The sequence below is a fragment of the Clarias gariepinus genome, chromosome 27, assembly GCF_024256425.1.
Source record: "Clarias gariepinus isolate MV-2021 ecotype Netherlands chromosome 27, CGAR_prim_01v2, whole genome shotgun sequence".
Lineage (NCBI taxonomy): Eukaryota > Metazoa > Chordata > Actinopteri > Siluriformes > Clariidae > Clarias > Clarias gariepinus.
In genome coordinates, this window is record NC_071126.1 from 12829897 (window position 1) to 12842935 (window position 13039).

Consider the following 13039-nt stretch of genomic DNA (forward strand, 5'->3'; position numbering starts at 1 on the left):
AAACTGGTGTTTTGCATTTTTTGTTTTCCTTATTGTTTATAGGTGCGGTGTCTTTGACACTTGTCTTTTTTTTGAATAATTTTTTCTGTATATTTCTTCTTCTACAGTCAGTGTAAATGTAGTTGTGTTTACAGATAAATTATATGCAAATGGAAGACAAAATAAATTATATACTCATTTTAAATCCCTCAGTTGTGTATTCATTTGTCACTGTTCTATTATTTCTGTTATTTTGGAGTGCATTCATTAGGTGTTATGTCTGAAAGTAAATAGCAAAATATGTTTACAATAGGTTTAAAAGTCTGAATCAGAAATCAATAATTATCATAAAGATGATATCAAGAATAATGACATTAATACACTTCAGAGGCCTATACGAGACGTCATTTCTAATAAGTTGAAAAAATAACGGCCAATTCTCATAGGGGCCATCTCATACTATATACACACCTCATATGAAAATATTTTACTGCAGCATTTTTGAGATATTGGACATTTTTAAAATATGGGGCATTATTACATTTTAAAGGGGTATAGAGACCCCATTTCTAATAAGTAGAAAAAAACTATGATCACTTCTTATTCAGGACATCCCATACTATATACACACCACATATGAAAATATTTTACTGCAGCATTTTTGAGATATGGGGCATTATTACATTTTAAAAGGGTATAAAAACCCCATGAAAATATGTGCAGGACAGAAAACGCGGTTACGGCCATTACAGAAATTTACTACATCAAAAATGTAGTAAACTTTTTGTATGTAGTAAAACTTTAATTCACAATCTCTCACAAGTGAAGTGAAGAAGTAAAGTTCAGTCCTTATACACAGCGCTGGACTGGGACCAAAAAACGGCCCTGGCATTTTTGGCCATAGCGGCCCATAAATGATTATTTAAACAATATGCTGAGGCATATGACACATCAAAGGATATATGCGCTCACTGTTTTGTTTCAAACATTAAACCACAGTAACCTGAATGGAAGCAAATAACTTTGGTAAAAAATTATTCTTATTATTCTTATTATACAGTCTTTTATTTGCAATTCTCTCTCTCTCTCTCTCTTCCCCTCTGTCTCTCTCACACACACACACGTGAGTGACCTCCAACCTAGCAAGGAGGAAGTAGTCTCATAGTCTACTCATAGTCTACTATTAAATGTTTTAAGTCTGACTGCAATAATTTGAGCATTTCCACAGTGTTAGCCTACAAATCCTCCAGATAGCTTACTATTTAGTAAAGATTTAGGCTACACTTAACATTTTCATTGTTAATTCCATGGGCTATCATCATTCTGCCTGTGTGTAGGCTTATGTGTGTCTACCTAGAAAGCCGATAGTCAGCCATGTCATTTATATAGCTCTGGGGGTTTATTTGTTGTACTGCGTGGAGATTGACAACAATTTCCACTCATTAATTTGATGTGGATGGCAATGTAGCCTAGCCTAATTGGCAGACGGTTCATTTGGGAATGGCAGCTAGGTAGGCTAGTGGTGCAGGTTGTCAACAAACACTCAAAAGCACGAGTGACACACACACACACACACACAGACCACAATAAAGCCCTGTGTTCCCTACATAAATGTCCTTCCCTTCACTCTGCCAACATTTCGGCTACTTCTTACCGGACTCGTAGCTATTCTGAAGCCTTCCTCAATCTGTCGCTGCTGGGTCATGTCTCTCACCACCTCCTCCTCCTTCGAATCAATTTTAATAGCTACTCCTACTTCATCTGTGTAACTAATGTTGACGTTACTCTATTCTACACTCCCTTGTGCCGCTCCGGCAGCCTGAGCACTCTGGACTGCCTCTGCACTGTTGCCTGATGTTGATGGCCCTACACCAGCAGCTGCAATTAAACGTGTGGTGGTGGCAAACATTTCTGTGATTTTCGCACATTTTGCTGCTTCCACTTGTAGGCTTTTGTGTCTTTTCTCCCGCGACTTCTCTTTTTCTGGTTTATCCATTGTTATAGACTGACTCATCTCAAACTCCGGTCGAACTCTAAATAGCAGATTTTGTCAAGGGGAGATGAGAGCTGGCTAAGATATCTTTAATAAATACAGAAATGTATTCTAATCTATGGCAATTTAATATATAGCAATTCAATTCATGAATCAAGGCAAAATAGTGGCTTGGTAATTAGTACTGTCACCTTGCACCTCCAGGGTCCGGGTTCAGTTTCAGCCTCGGGTCTGTGTGCATGGAGTTGCACACAGTCCAAAGACATGCAGATTAGGCTAATTGGCATTCCAATCTTGCCCCTAGTGTGTGTGTGTGTGTGTGCCCTGCGATGGGATGACACCCTATCCAGGATGTACCCCGCCTTATGCCCTAAGTCTCCTGGGATAGGCTTCACTCCTTGCGTGACTCTGTATACAGGATAAGCGGTATAGAAGACAAATGAATGATCTGACATGATTTATTTCTGTGTGGTTTTTTTCACTTCACAAAACCCTGCAACTTTTTAACATGGGTGTGTAAAGTGCTTGTTAACCCTGATCTAACCCTTCACATTTTAGTGTTTTCTAAGTTTCCAGGACAACTAATTAAAATAATTAGCTAATGAACTACCTTTTAAATCTCCATTATGTACTGGGTTCTCAGACCACATCTGTCATGCTAATCCCATCATACAGATTGCTCATCAGATGCTTAAAATTGGTGAAGCATGTAAAAACCTGGCCATTACTGTGCTTCAGGAATGTTTGTGCACACTGACTGGCACATGTTCTGGGAGGCTTCAAGCAGTGGCAACTTCCCGAACTTGGATCGACTGTATATATATTGGCATCACTGTCTCCAAAGACAATCACTATATGCTACACCCAGAAGCCATGGATGATTGGAAAGATGCTCTGAGGAAGACCTTAGATTCCGACTTCAAAGCAGGTGACAAGGTGGCCCTAAAACCATGAGGCCCAAACTATCCTTAGGCATCAAAAAAATAAAGCAAATACCTAGAAAATCCACAGCTACTTCCAGGACAGCAGCAACTCACAGCACACATACTGTATAGGCCTTCCTCAACTACAGGACAATGTGACCTCTCTGTAACAGTGATGGCCTTCGTTTAGATGTGCTGAACAACTTTTATACTTGATTCAAGGCACAAAATGGCTTGGCCATGTAGACGTCCTCCCCTAATTCCAATGAACATGTCCAGCTTTTTAAACAGCCGTCGACTGCAATTGCCAAATGTTTACACTCTATTCTCCATCACTGAAGAGTTAAAATTATGACGTTCATACTTAAGTATCTAACAGCTCATATTGTATATATAGTGTACTGTATATACAATCACTTACAGAGTGGTAGATGATCAGAATAGGATAGATAAAGATAGATGAGGATAGGTTCTCTTTTGAGTCTGTTTTCTCAACCTTTCTCTTGATGCAAGTAGTTATTTCTTGGGCTTCTTTCTTGCTCGTTTTAGATATGCATGTCTTAATAAATTTACCGTCTTAATTGAAAAGCTGCGTAGCAGAAATGATGAAATAACCAGACAGGAATGATTTATTTTTCCTTTGACCTACACGAATATACACAACTTAAAATAAAATGACTCGAATATAAAGTTAAGCACACAATCTATTCACAAATACATGTATCCAGTGTTAGACCTTTGGCCAAATCCGTTTTCTAAAACACAATAAATAACATTTCTTGAAATCCTTGATATTAAGCTGCATGTAAAAGTCACAAACTTAAAAAAAGGCCAAGTGATCCAGCTAAGGTTGATTTTGTGTCCTAAAAAGAACACCCACATTCATGGAAGGCTTTAGTAGATCATTGTTAGCGAATACCCTGCATAAGCCTACACCTTGGCTGATAATTCCTCTCCACTTCTCCTATATTAACAGCCTGCAGTTTCTTTATGAGCACACGCTCCTGAGTTCTGGTGCCGATTTTCTGCTCAGGCCACACGTTCTCCTTGCTGTCACCTGCAAAATGGACTTTCTTCTTTCCAGGTGACGTGTCCTTGCTCTCATCTGCAAGTCAAGACACAAACATGATTGGCATCAGTCACCAGGGCACTAGATTAAAGCAAAGTGTACAAGAATATCAAGTGGGAAACCATGAGACTCAAGTATGTAGTACCCATTTTCCATGGACAATTTTGGGCACTTTATTTTCTGCACTCATATGTCACAATACAATAGTAGCTATATTGAAAAACACCAGTGTGTTTGAATGAAACAAAGCACTAGAAAATTATCTTAGGATAAATCCTGCCTGTTGATTGTGTTTATACCACAACTTTCTTTTTTTAATCCTTCATTATGTTTGATTGATTGTTAATTAGGTTTTTGTAACAGCTTACAGATCTGCCTGCATCATATATATTAATGCATTGGGTTCAATATAAATTTTTAAGTAGCTAGACACAGACACAAATTGCTGAAGAAACTTTTCATTGCTGATGAAAGTGTAAATGTTCCTGTAAATGATGGATTGGCAAATGTTCAACAATATAAATGAATTTGAGATATTTAAAGAAATTATGTTACTCGGTTGTTAACGAAATGTATATTATTGGCAAATTGCTGGTGTATAAAAACAACAATGTGCTGTTATGGGAAAACTCGTACCACCAAGACAGAGTATTTTTCTAAAACCCACACCACAATCATTATAAAAATATTTTTATTCTAATTTTTAAATTTTAAACATCATAATCTGTATTCATGAAGATCAGAGAGGAATGCCAGTGCTATAAATATATATGTTAGTTCAATAAAAGCACTATTTTCTAACTTAAGAATAGTGATTCTAATTAGGATTTTAATGCTCAGAGAGATCTATTTTAAATGTTGTGAATCATTGACAACTAAGCAGCCTGACAGGAATCCATAAGAATGTCTGCAGTTATTAATGTCAGTCTGTGGCAATATGCTTATTATAATGATAAAAAAAGAAATAAATTAAAAGAAAATCACATTTAAAAGAGAAACACACACATTTAGAACAACATTAAAGCCATGTTCAGCTGTTCTCTGTTTTCAAAGGTCGCAGCGGCTTCCGTTTCACCTCCATACCTTGGTCTTCTGAATATAGTGGAGATTGCGCCCTCTGCTGTCTCATCAGGTTATAGGTCTTCAACAAAGTCTCTGCTCTGTGGAGAGGGGACATCATTTTAGTAAAATTTGACTCGTACGTTTTGGTAAAAAGACTGTACCAACTTTTACTTTGAGTAAAAGTTGCTCAAGTAAGTAAATGTGCCATCTGATAAATGTTATTTATTTTTGTTTGTAAATTATTTTATAAAATGACCAAGTCATAATATAGGCAAGTGCACCTGCATACTCTCACACATACCTGGTCAGCTTCTCATTCGCTAATCTCTCCCTAATACACAGTTCGTGCTCCTTCTCTGCGAGGGGAGAGAAAACAGGAAATGTTACAGTGCAACAACAACAATGCAAGAGCAAACAAGCACAGTGTGTATATTTGAGGGACAGAGACCCTGACATTCGTCTACTGCACTAGTGACCCTTTTCTGCTCTGCTCATACTCAGCCCCACTTATCACTTATCATCATCATCACAATAGAATGTGTGGAGTTCAGGCTCACACATTATCTAAATATTACTCCTATGAATAGACACTGATTTTCTACCCATTTCAGTAACACTTTGATAAACCATTAGCCAGCTAGTGTTGTTTGTGACCCAATCTATGGAATCCCAGCTAACTTTATTTTTTGTACTTTGTGTAGTCTCTTTAGCTGGGTTTTCACAGCCTCTGTTACATTTACAGGCTTGTAACTAAAAGCATAGCTTAAAGCAAGTATATTCCCAGCCTCAGACACTATATGGAAATGTGTTTCCTTTTTTTGCACAATCAACTAAATCAGTTCTTAAAGAAGCCACAACTGGACAGAGCATTGCTCATTGTCGTCCTAACAAACACGCTGACAGACCTTAGTAAGTGTAGTAAAAAAAATGAACTGTTGCTAGAATTGGAATATTATGCAGCAAACAGACAACCAAAGTGACAAACATTGAAATATCCCAGTGCTGTTGTACTAAATAGCGACATTTTTATAGGGTTGCTTGTCCAAGCATATTGGTGCACTAGAACTACCTTTTGTATTATTATGACTAATTAAGATTATAATTAAAAAAACTATTATCCTTACGCTCCAATCTCTCCTCTCGCGCCTTGAGGTCCTGCTCACGCTGCCGTAGTGCCTGCTCCTTCAGCTTTAGTTCCTCCAGTTTAGGCTGCTCCAGGTCACATGACCCCCGCTGCTGCCTCGCCCGAGCCTTCTTCTGCTCCTGAGCCACGTACGCTGAGATTAATGAACTCTGGAGGATTGACTCCACTGAGGGACGCAGGAAATCCTGACAACAGAGACATGGGAGCAACATGAGTGCAACAAGCATTCCAGGGTAAAATAAATATAGTAGTACATAGGTCATATATAGTATATAACTACTATATACTATATAACTCCACCCCAGAATTCTCAAATCAGATCGGTCAGAATGTGTTACGTTTGTACAATAGCAGGTCTAATCAAATTTCCAAATATGCTGGAATATATGCTGCTTGTGTTCCAGCTAATTTATATGTTGGACTGCACACAGTGTAATGCACTCTAGGGTAATACACTGGGGTCAGGGGTAATTCTGTGGTTAAAGCATTGGACTAAGGATCAAAAAGTCATAGGTTTAAACCTCAGCACCACTGTTGGGCTCTTGAGCAAGGCTCAACTGCTCCGATGTACAATGAGAATTTTTTTAAGCTTCTCTAAATAAATGCATTAGTCAAATGTTGTAAATGTAAAACAGTGGACTACATAATCATAAAACAAAAATAAGCAAAAGAATCAAAATAAAACTGTTTATTTGTGAAACACTTTAAACGTTTATGTAAGGAATCTCCACTCTCAATGCCTTTCACCCTGCAGCAGACTAAGTGATTAAGCAAACCTGTTTGTTTGTTTTTTTTTGTAAAAAAACATTTTTTTTAAAACAATGACAAACCTTCAGATGCAGCATCCTGCACAGCAGCGTGTTCAGCTCATCTGAGTAGCGGTACGGAATTCTCCTAAACCTTCCCTCTTTGATCTTCTCAGCCAGTTCCTCCTGGTTATAAGCTGTGAATGGGGGACTGCAAATCCAAAAGAAATAATTATAATAAAATAAAATCACAAAAACATACAATTTCTACAACATACACCAAAATACTCTATGAGGAACAAAAGTCTAAATACTCACAACAAAGCACAGAGCTCATACAGTAAACATCCTAATGACCAGATGTCTGATTTTTCATTGTAGGACATGCGATTCATTTGTTCCTGTAGGCAAAACCAGAATGGTCACTACAAGCGTGATGTAAATGGCTAATATAAAATAAAAAAAAACTGTAAAAGGTTTTGTCATCCAAAATAAAGGACATTCAGCTCCCAATGCAAAAGTTCTTGGCCGTGTTTCCTAAAAGCATTGCAAACTTAAGATTGTCAGCTAGGAAAGAGAGTATTTAGTGTAATGTGCACTATAACAGTTAAACAAGGACCTTTGTTCTCCGATACTTTGGTGAAACCCAAACTCGTTTACTTGCTTAAATATACACACAAATATGACTAGAATTATTTTAAGAAATGTTTGTGTGGGACAAATTTTTCCTAGGTGCATTACTTACAGGTGACATATAATACGGAGTTCCCACAAATGTTTTAGCAAAGCTTGTGTCATGTTTCAGTATCCGTGCCAGGCCAAAATCTCCAAGTTTGACGTTCCGCTTGGCATCGAGAAAAATGTTAGCAGGTTTCAGGTCACGATGAAGGACTGTGCTGCCGCCATCATTTCGGCTATGACACTCCTTCAGTGCCAGAGACAGCTGAGCCATGACCCGCAGGACAAACTCCTCCTCCAGGTACCGCCTGTCAGACAGCGACATGCACAGACACATCAGAAAGCACCAAATAATAAAGAATTTTAAGTGACACAGCAAAGCATTTCTACCTGCTGTGTAGTGTCTGTCCAACTTTAAGGTTGGTTTAGTCTTCCTCTCATTTCCAATAAATAAAGTCTTATCTATGATTGGTTTGACACTTTACTGCGCATGACATGGTAAGCCAATCAGCACTCTTACTGTACCTCAGCCAGAAACAAGAGATAAATTCCCCTACTGAAAAACTTATTAAAGATTTATACCATCCCATTCATAGCAGTTGAAAAATCATTCTGGTTGAACTGAAATGGGTCAGATGGCTCACATCAAGATGTTTACATGATGAACTTTCTACTGATTGGGCTATTAATCTCATCATTGGTGGAATAATAGGGTTCATATAAACAGACCTAATGACGAGGTCCTGTTTCATTACAACTAATTTAATTCACTAATGACTGAAGGTTCACATATTCAGCTGTTGCTTTTTTTATTATTAACTTGCATTAACCTTTACCAGCATGTAGAGCATCCACAAAACAAGACCACAAGTTGTTTCTTTAGAAACTAAACTATAACTATATTAGCATTAATATAAATAAATTCGACAAATATTGCTAAAGTGTAACATTACTAACACATTAATAAACCCATATTCAGCTAAGCGGTGATGAAGTTATTAGCGGTCCTTGGCCTTAAAAAAAAACTTAAACATGTCACTTACATAAGTTGTCTCTTCCTGCCAAATGGATTTAAAGAGTCCATAGCATCTTATACATACTGAATATTTCAGTACATCATATAAACAATGCCTAATGCACCATGACAACAGGATAAACATAAGCAGTTACTTTTCTTTAATGCACTTAGTTATGAGAGTGGCCAGGTCTCCGCCCTCGCAGAACTCCATCACAATGTACAGAGTGGCGTTGGCACGGTCGATGATGCGATCATAGTATCTGACAATGTTAGGGTGCCTAAGCTCCCGCAGCAGGTTCACTTCCGACACCAACATCTGCTTCTCCACCTCTGCCATAGTGCCATAATCCAGCTCCTTCCACACCAGGATCTAACACACAAAACAGTTCAGTTTCACGTGTACCATTTATGCAAATAAAATATTAATTGTTTTACATAGCGTTCTCCCTAGCTGTGTTTACATGGACCCTAATACACCACTAATAATTAGAACAAAAGCCAAAAATAAAATTTTACTATGTAACCACATAGATTAGAAGGGGGTGAAAACCTTTGATCTTTTTAGTGGAAAGATATTATCCATGTAAACACTTGATTGGGTTGTGTGGGGGTAACATTAGATGATATGATGAGTTTAGAGGAGGCCAGACAAAGGACCATAAAAATGTTTAACATTCTTGATGAGCTGTCATAGTCCACTTGCAATCTTTAAACACTGCATAAGCATTATGCCCATCTGACATCGCTGCTTAATTAGAAAGAAAAAGATGGAGGAAAAAGATTAAATGCCCTTGCATGGCCTATTCAGAGCCAAGACTTAAACCCCATTAAAAATCTGCAGAATGACTTGAAGACTACAGTCCACAAACGGTGATCATCACACATTTATTCAGTCTTCATTTCAGACTGCAAAACAACAAAATGGACTTATTTTAAAAGGGGTGGGGTGTGATTTGTTACTATTCCCACTGTAGTTAAACGTCACAGTGCTGTTATGCTGCATTATCATCACTCCTGGAAAGGTCCTCATCCAAACAGGTTACTGGATCATAACGAACTGTTGTTTAAAATGTGTGTTAAGATGTTAAGAGTGTGTTAAAGGAGAATGCACACCATCTAACAGCAGTGTCCGGGTCAGAAACGTGGTACTACTGAACGTAAACACAAATATTACTTTGGGGGGCAACAAACAGTGCTTATACTGGGGTTTTCGGGTCACAGTAACACGACAGTCTTTGTCCCCATAAAAGCGTTACATTCTTGGTTATTCTTTTAGCTTTCACGAACATTCTACAGTGAAGTTGGAGTTACCTTTCCGTCGGACTTTCTCCTGATTTTCTGGCATTTTCCATACGAGCCGGAGCCAATGGTGCTGATGACTTCATAATCCTCCGTACGCGACGGCATTGTGTTCACAACAACGCTAAAACACAACTGTTTTTAGGAGAAACTCGGTACTAACGGAGTATAATGAAGCGTATTCCTCAAACACACTCGCAGTGTGTTCTTAGTAATTAACCGTTAACTAGAACAACTACTTACTCAACAACGCTTAACGTTTTCCAAACTTTAAACCGACAACATGAAAGCTGGCTAGGCTAAATCTCAAACACCTCTACACGCACTCTATAAGTACACTATATCCCGTTGTTTAAACCCAGACCTTGTGCCCTGTGTAGTGCACACTACACAGCAGTTCAGCAGTTTTTAGCTTCCAACCGAAAACTCGATTTTTAAACTGCCACCCAAACCGTGACATTTGATTGGCTGACAGAGCGCAGCTGGCGACGATTTCATTGGTTGAAAGGAGCGAAACGAACGCTAACGGTCGCTTAGCACCAGTAACTTACCAACCAGAGTTAACCGCGAGAGCACGCGGGAAAGCAGCAGCCACTTTTAAAGGAGCCGCACAGAGTATTGTAAATAAACACGGATAGATCTGTTTTAAATCAGAATTACAGTCCCCATGTCTTATATGTTTATTTGACTTACATAAAAAACAACTTTGTATAACACATACCTGCTAAAAATAATTTCATTTTTACCTTTATCTTTAATTACAACATACAATGTGGTAATTCATGTGTGAAAATGATTCCTCATGCTCCCAGAACCTCTATTCACAATTTGAATCCTGGAATAAACCCTTGCCATCAGGAAAGAAAAACTACATAGATGTGATAACCTTTTCAGGCAGTACAGTTTTTTTTTTTTTTTTTTTTGCCACATAGCATTGCTGAGCCTAACCAACCCCAGATCATAACACTTCCTCCAGAGGTATGCATGGTGAATACATCGCTTTATGCGCCTTCCTTCTTACCCATCACTCAAAAATTTAAAAGGATTAAACATCACCACTCATGAGACCACATGGCTTTATTTTCCATTGCTCCAAAGTTCAATCCTTATGATCTCTAACACATTGTTTTAACCATGCAATTTCAAGTTTAACTTTAACAAAGTTCATAGTTTTATCCGGGTTTTGATAATGTGGCCTTAACCCAGGTTCAGTAATTTCAAATGTCCTTAGTTGTTTTCTTTGCCTGATGTAGCCCAATAATTTGACCTTTCTGAAATAGTTGCCTTTTATCTGTGTATATTGTACATATTGTGTTGAGATTCACCTTAACTTAAACTTGATCTTCACAAATTACTGACTTTTCTAAATTGATTGTTTAAATTTTTTACTAGAAGTGAAATTTGAATTCGCTAGAATAAGTTTAACACTTGGGAAACGAAATCTGAAAACTATATCATTCTGAACTACGGTATCAATTCCTATTTTCAAAATAAACCAAAGAGGATCTGAACAGCAGATGTGTTATGAGTGTTCGTTTGGCTTTAAAGTTGACCTTGCACATGTACAGTATGCCAGTTGGGACTCTGTGTCTGTGAGGCATTCCTCCATGGCCCATTATTTTTTTTCCTTGTAGACACTAAAATAGCATCCTAATGGAAGCAGACTGATTTACATTTCACCCAGGGAAATGAGGGTTTTATCACCTGTACTTTGAGGTAAAGGAGAAGATGCAGATAATTTAGCTGGAATCATTTTTATCAGAGTAACTAAATATAATATTCTAACACCCCACCCATGAAAGATTTACAAATTAATGAATTCCTCATGTCTCAATATCAGTCTTGATATTAGTTTTTAGTGATATTAAACAATATTTCTGTTAAACTGCATTGAAACCAAAAACCACCACAGTAATCAGATATTGAAATTAGGAATTACTTTGAAATAAATGAAACAAATTAAATTACCACAGTAAACAGATTCAACACAGCAACAGTTTCATTCACACACTTTGCAGTTCATTGATATTTCATTTTTATTCCAGCACAATTGAACTGTGTTGTAAAATGGCTGGGCAGCTGGAAAGAGCAGGGCAAAAGGAGTACAAATTGAAAACTAAAGACCAGTCTAACACAATTTGTTAAAATTCCTAAAAACAACAAAAAATAAAATAAAATAAAATAAAGTAAAAATAAAGAGACAATAATGACATGATGAGGGTTGAATTCCCTTTCCTTTTCTGTTAGATGGAAGTCCTTGCATGTTCATCAGTCTGAATGGCCTTCAATGTATTCTGCATCTTTCCTCTGTGCAACATACACATTTCAGACTTCAGCAAGCTAGGCAAAAAACACAAACACACTCACACACACAAGCGCACACAAGTGGCACATTTAGGCAAGCTCTGGTCTGCTAATTAGTCTAGTGGTTTGTAAAGCTCAATTGCTTCCTATTGTTGCATCTTATTGCTGTACAATGGATGTATTTCATTTAAACAACACAGAAGCTTCTTTATTTTTTGTTTTTACCAAATGAAATAAATTTATTTCATTTATTTATTTCATGCTAATAGTTTCGAAGGCCAAATTTTTACTGCTGGCTGATCTGTCTGCTCTATAACTAGTCACAGGCCCTGTTTTAATACTGTTGTGTGGACCCTTGTCAAAACCCCTTTTTGCCAGTTTCACTTGGTTGAATCCTGAGGAAGCAGAACATTATTAAAAAGCATTCCTGCAGACTAAGAAAGATTCATTTTCAACACAGTGAAAATGGCAGATGAAGCTTCATATATTAAAACAGAGGCAAAAATTCACCAAAAAAACCCTTCATATTTTTTAAATGACCCAAAGCTTCCATCTCCATGTATATAACAAATGATGCAATTTGGCAAGACAACAAAACTGTGCAAAGGTCAACAACAGGGCTTTAAAGGAGCAGTTCCTCCAAAAATGACATTTATACAATGATCTCTTTGTTCCAAATGTCGTCAGTGACCCAAGAAATGGTTGATGTCTGAAGTTTGCGCTTCTTTAGTTGTGCACCGGAGCTAGAAGGCGGGTTCATAAGTTTAGTATTGAACTAATTGCAAGTAGTTCACCAGGTGAATTGCGTTTAACAACATTGCTCA

The 13039-nt window shown here is 37.6% G+C and overlaps 1 protein-coding gene across 1 annotated transcript; it reads right to left on the reverse strand.

Annotated features, from left to right (window-relative positions):
* Window positions 1-3498: 3498 nt before the first annotated feature.
* On the reverse strand, window positions 3499-10221 carry LOC128515107 (serine/threonine-protein kinase Nek2-like). The gene is made up of 9 exons (XM_053489138.1): window positions 9924-10221; window positions 8765-8982; window positions 7662-7902; window positions 7235-7317; window positions 7001-7127; window positions 6151-6355; window positions 5328-5382; window positions 5048-5124; window positions 3499-4000 (listed from the first exon to the last, which is right to left on the reverse strand). Exons 1-9 carry the CDS (start codon window positions 10017-10019, stop codon window positions 3804-3806), a joined length of 1299 nt encoding a protein of 432 aa, XP_053345113.1. The 5' UTR covers window positions 10020-10221; the 3' UTR covers window positions 3499-3803.
* Between the last annotated feature and the right edge of the window lie 2818 nt (window positions 10222-13039).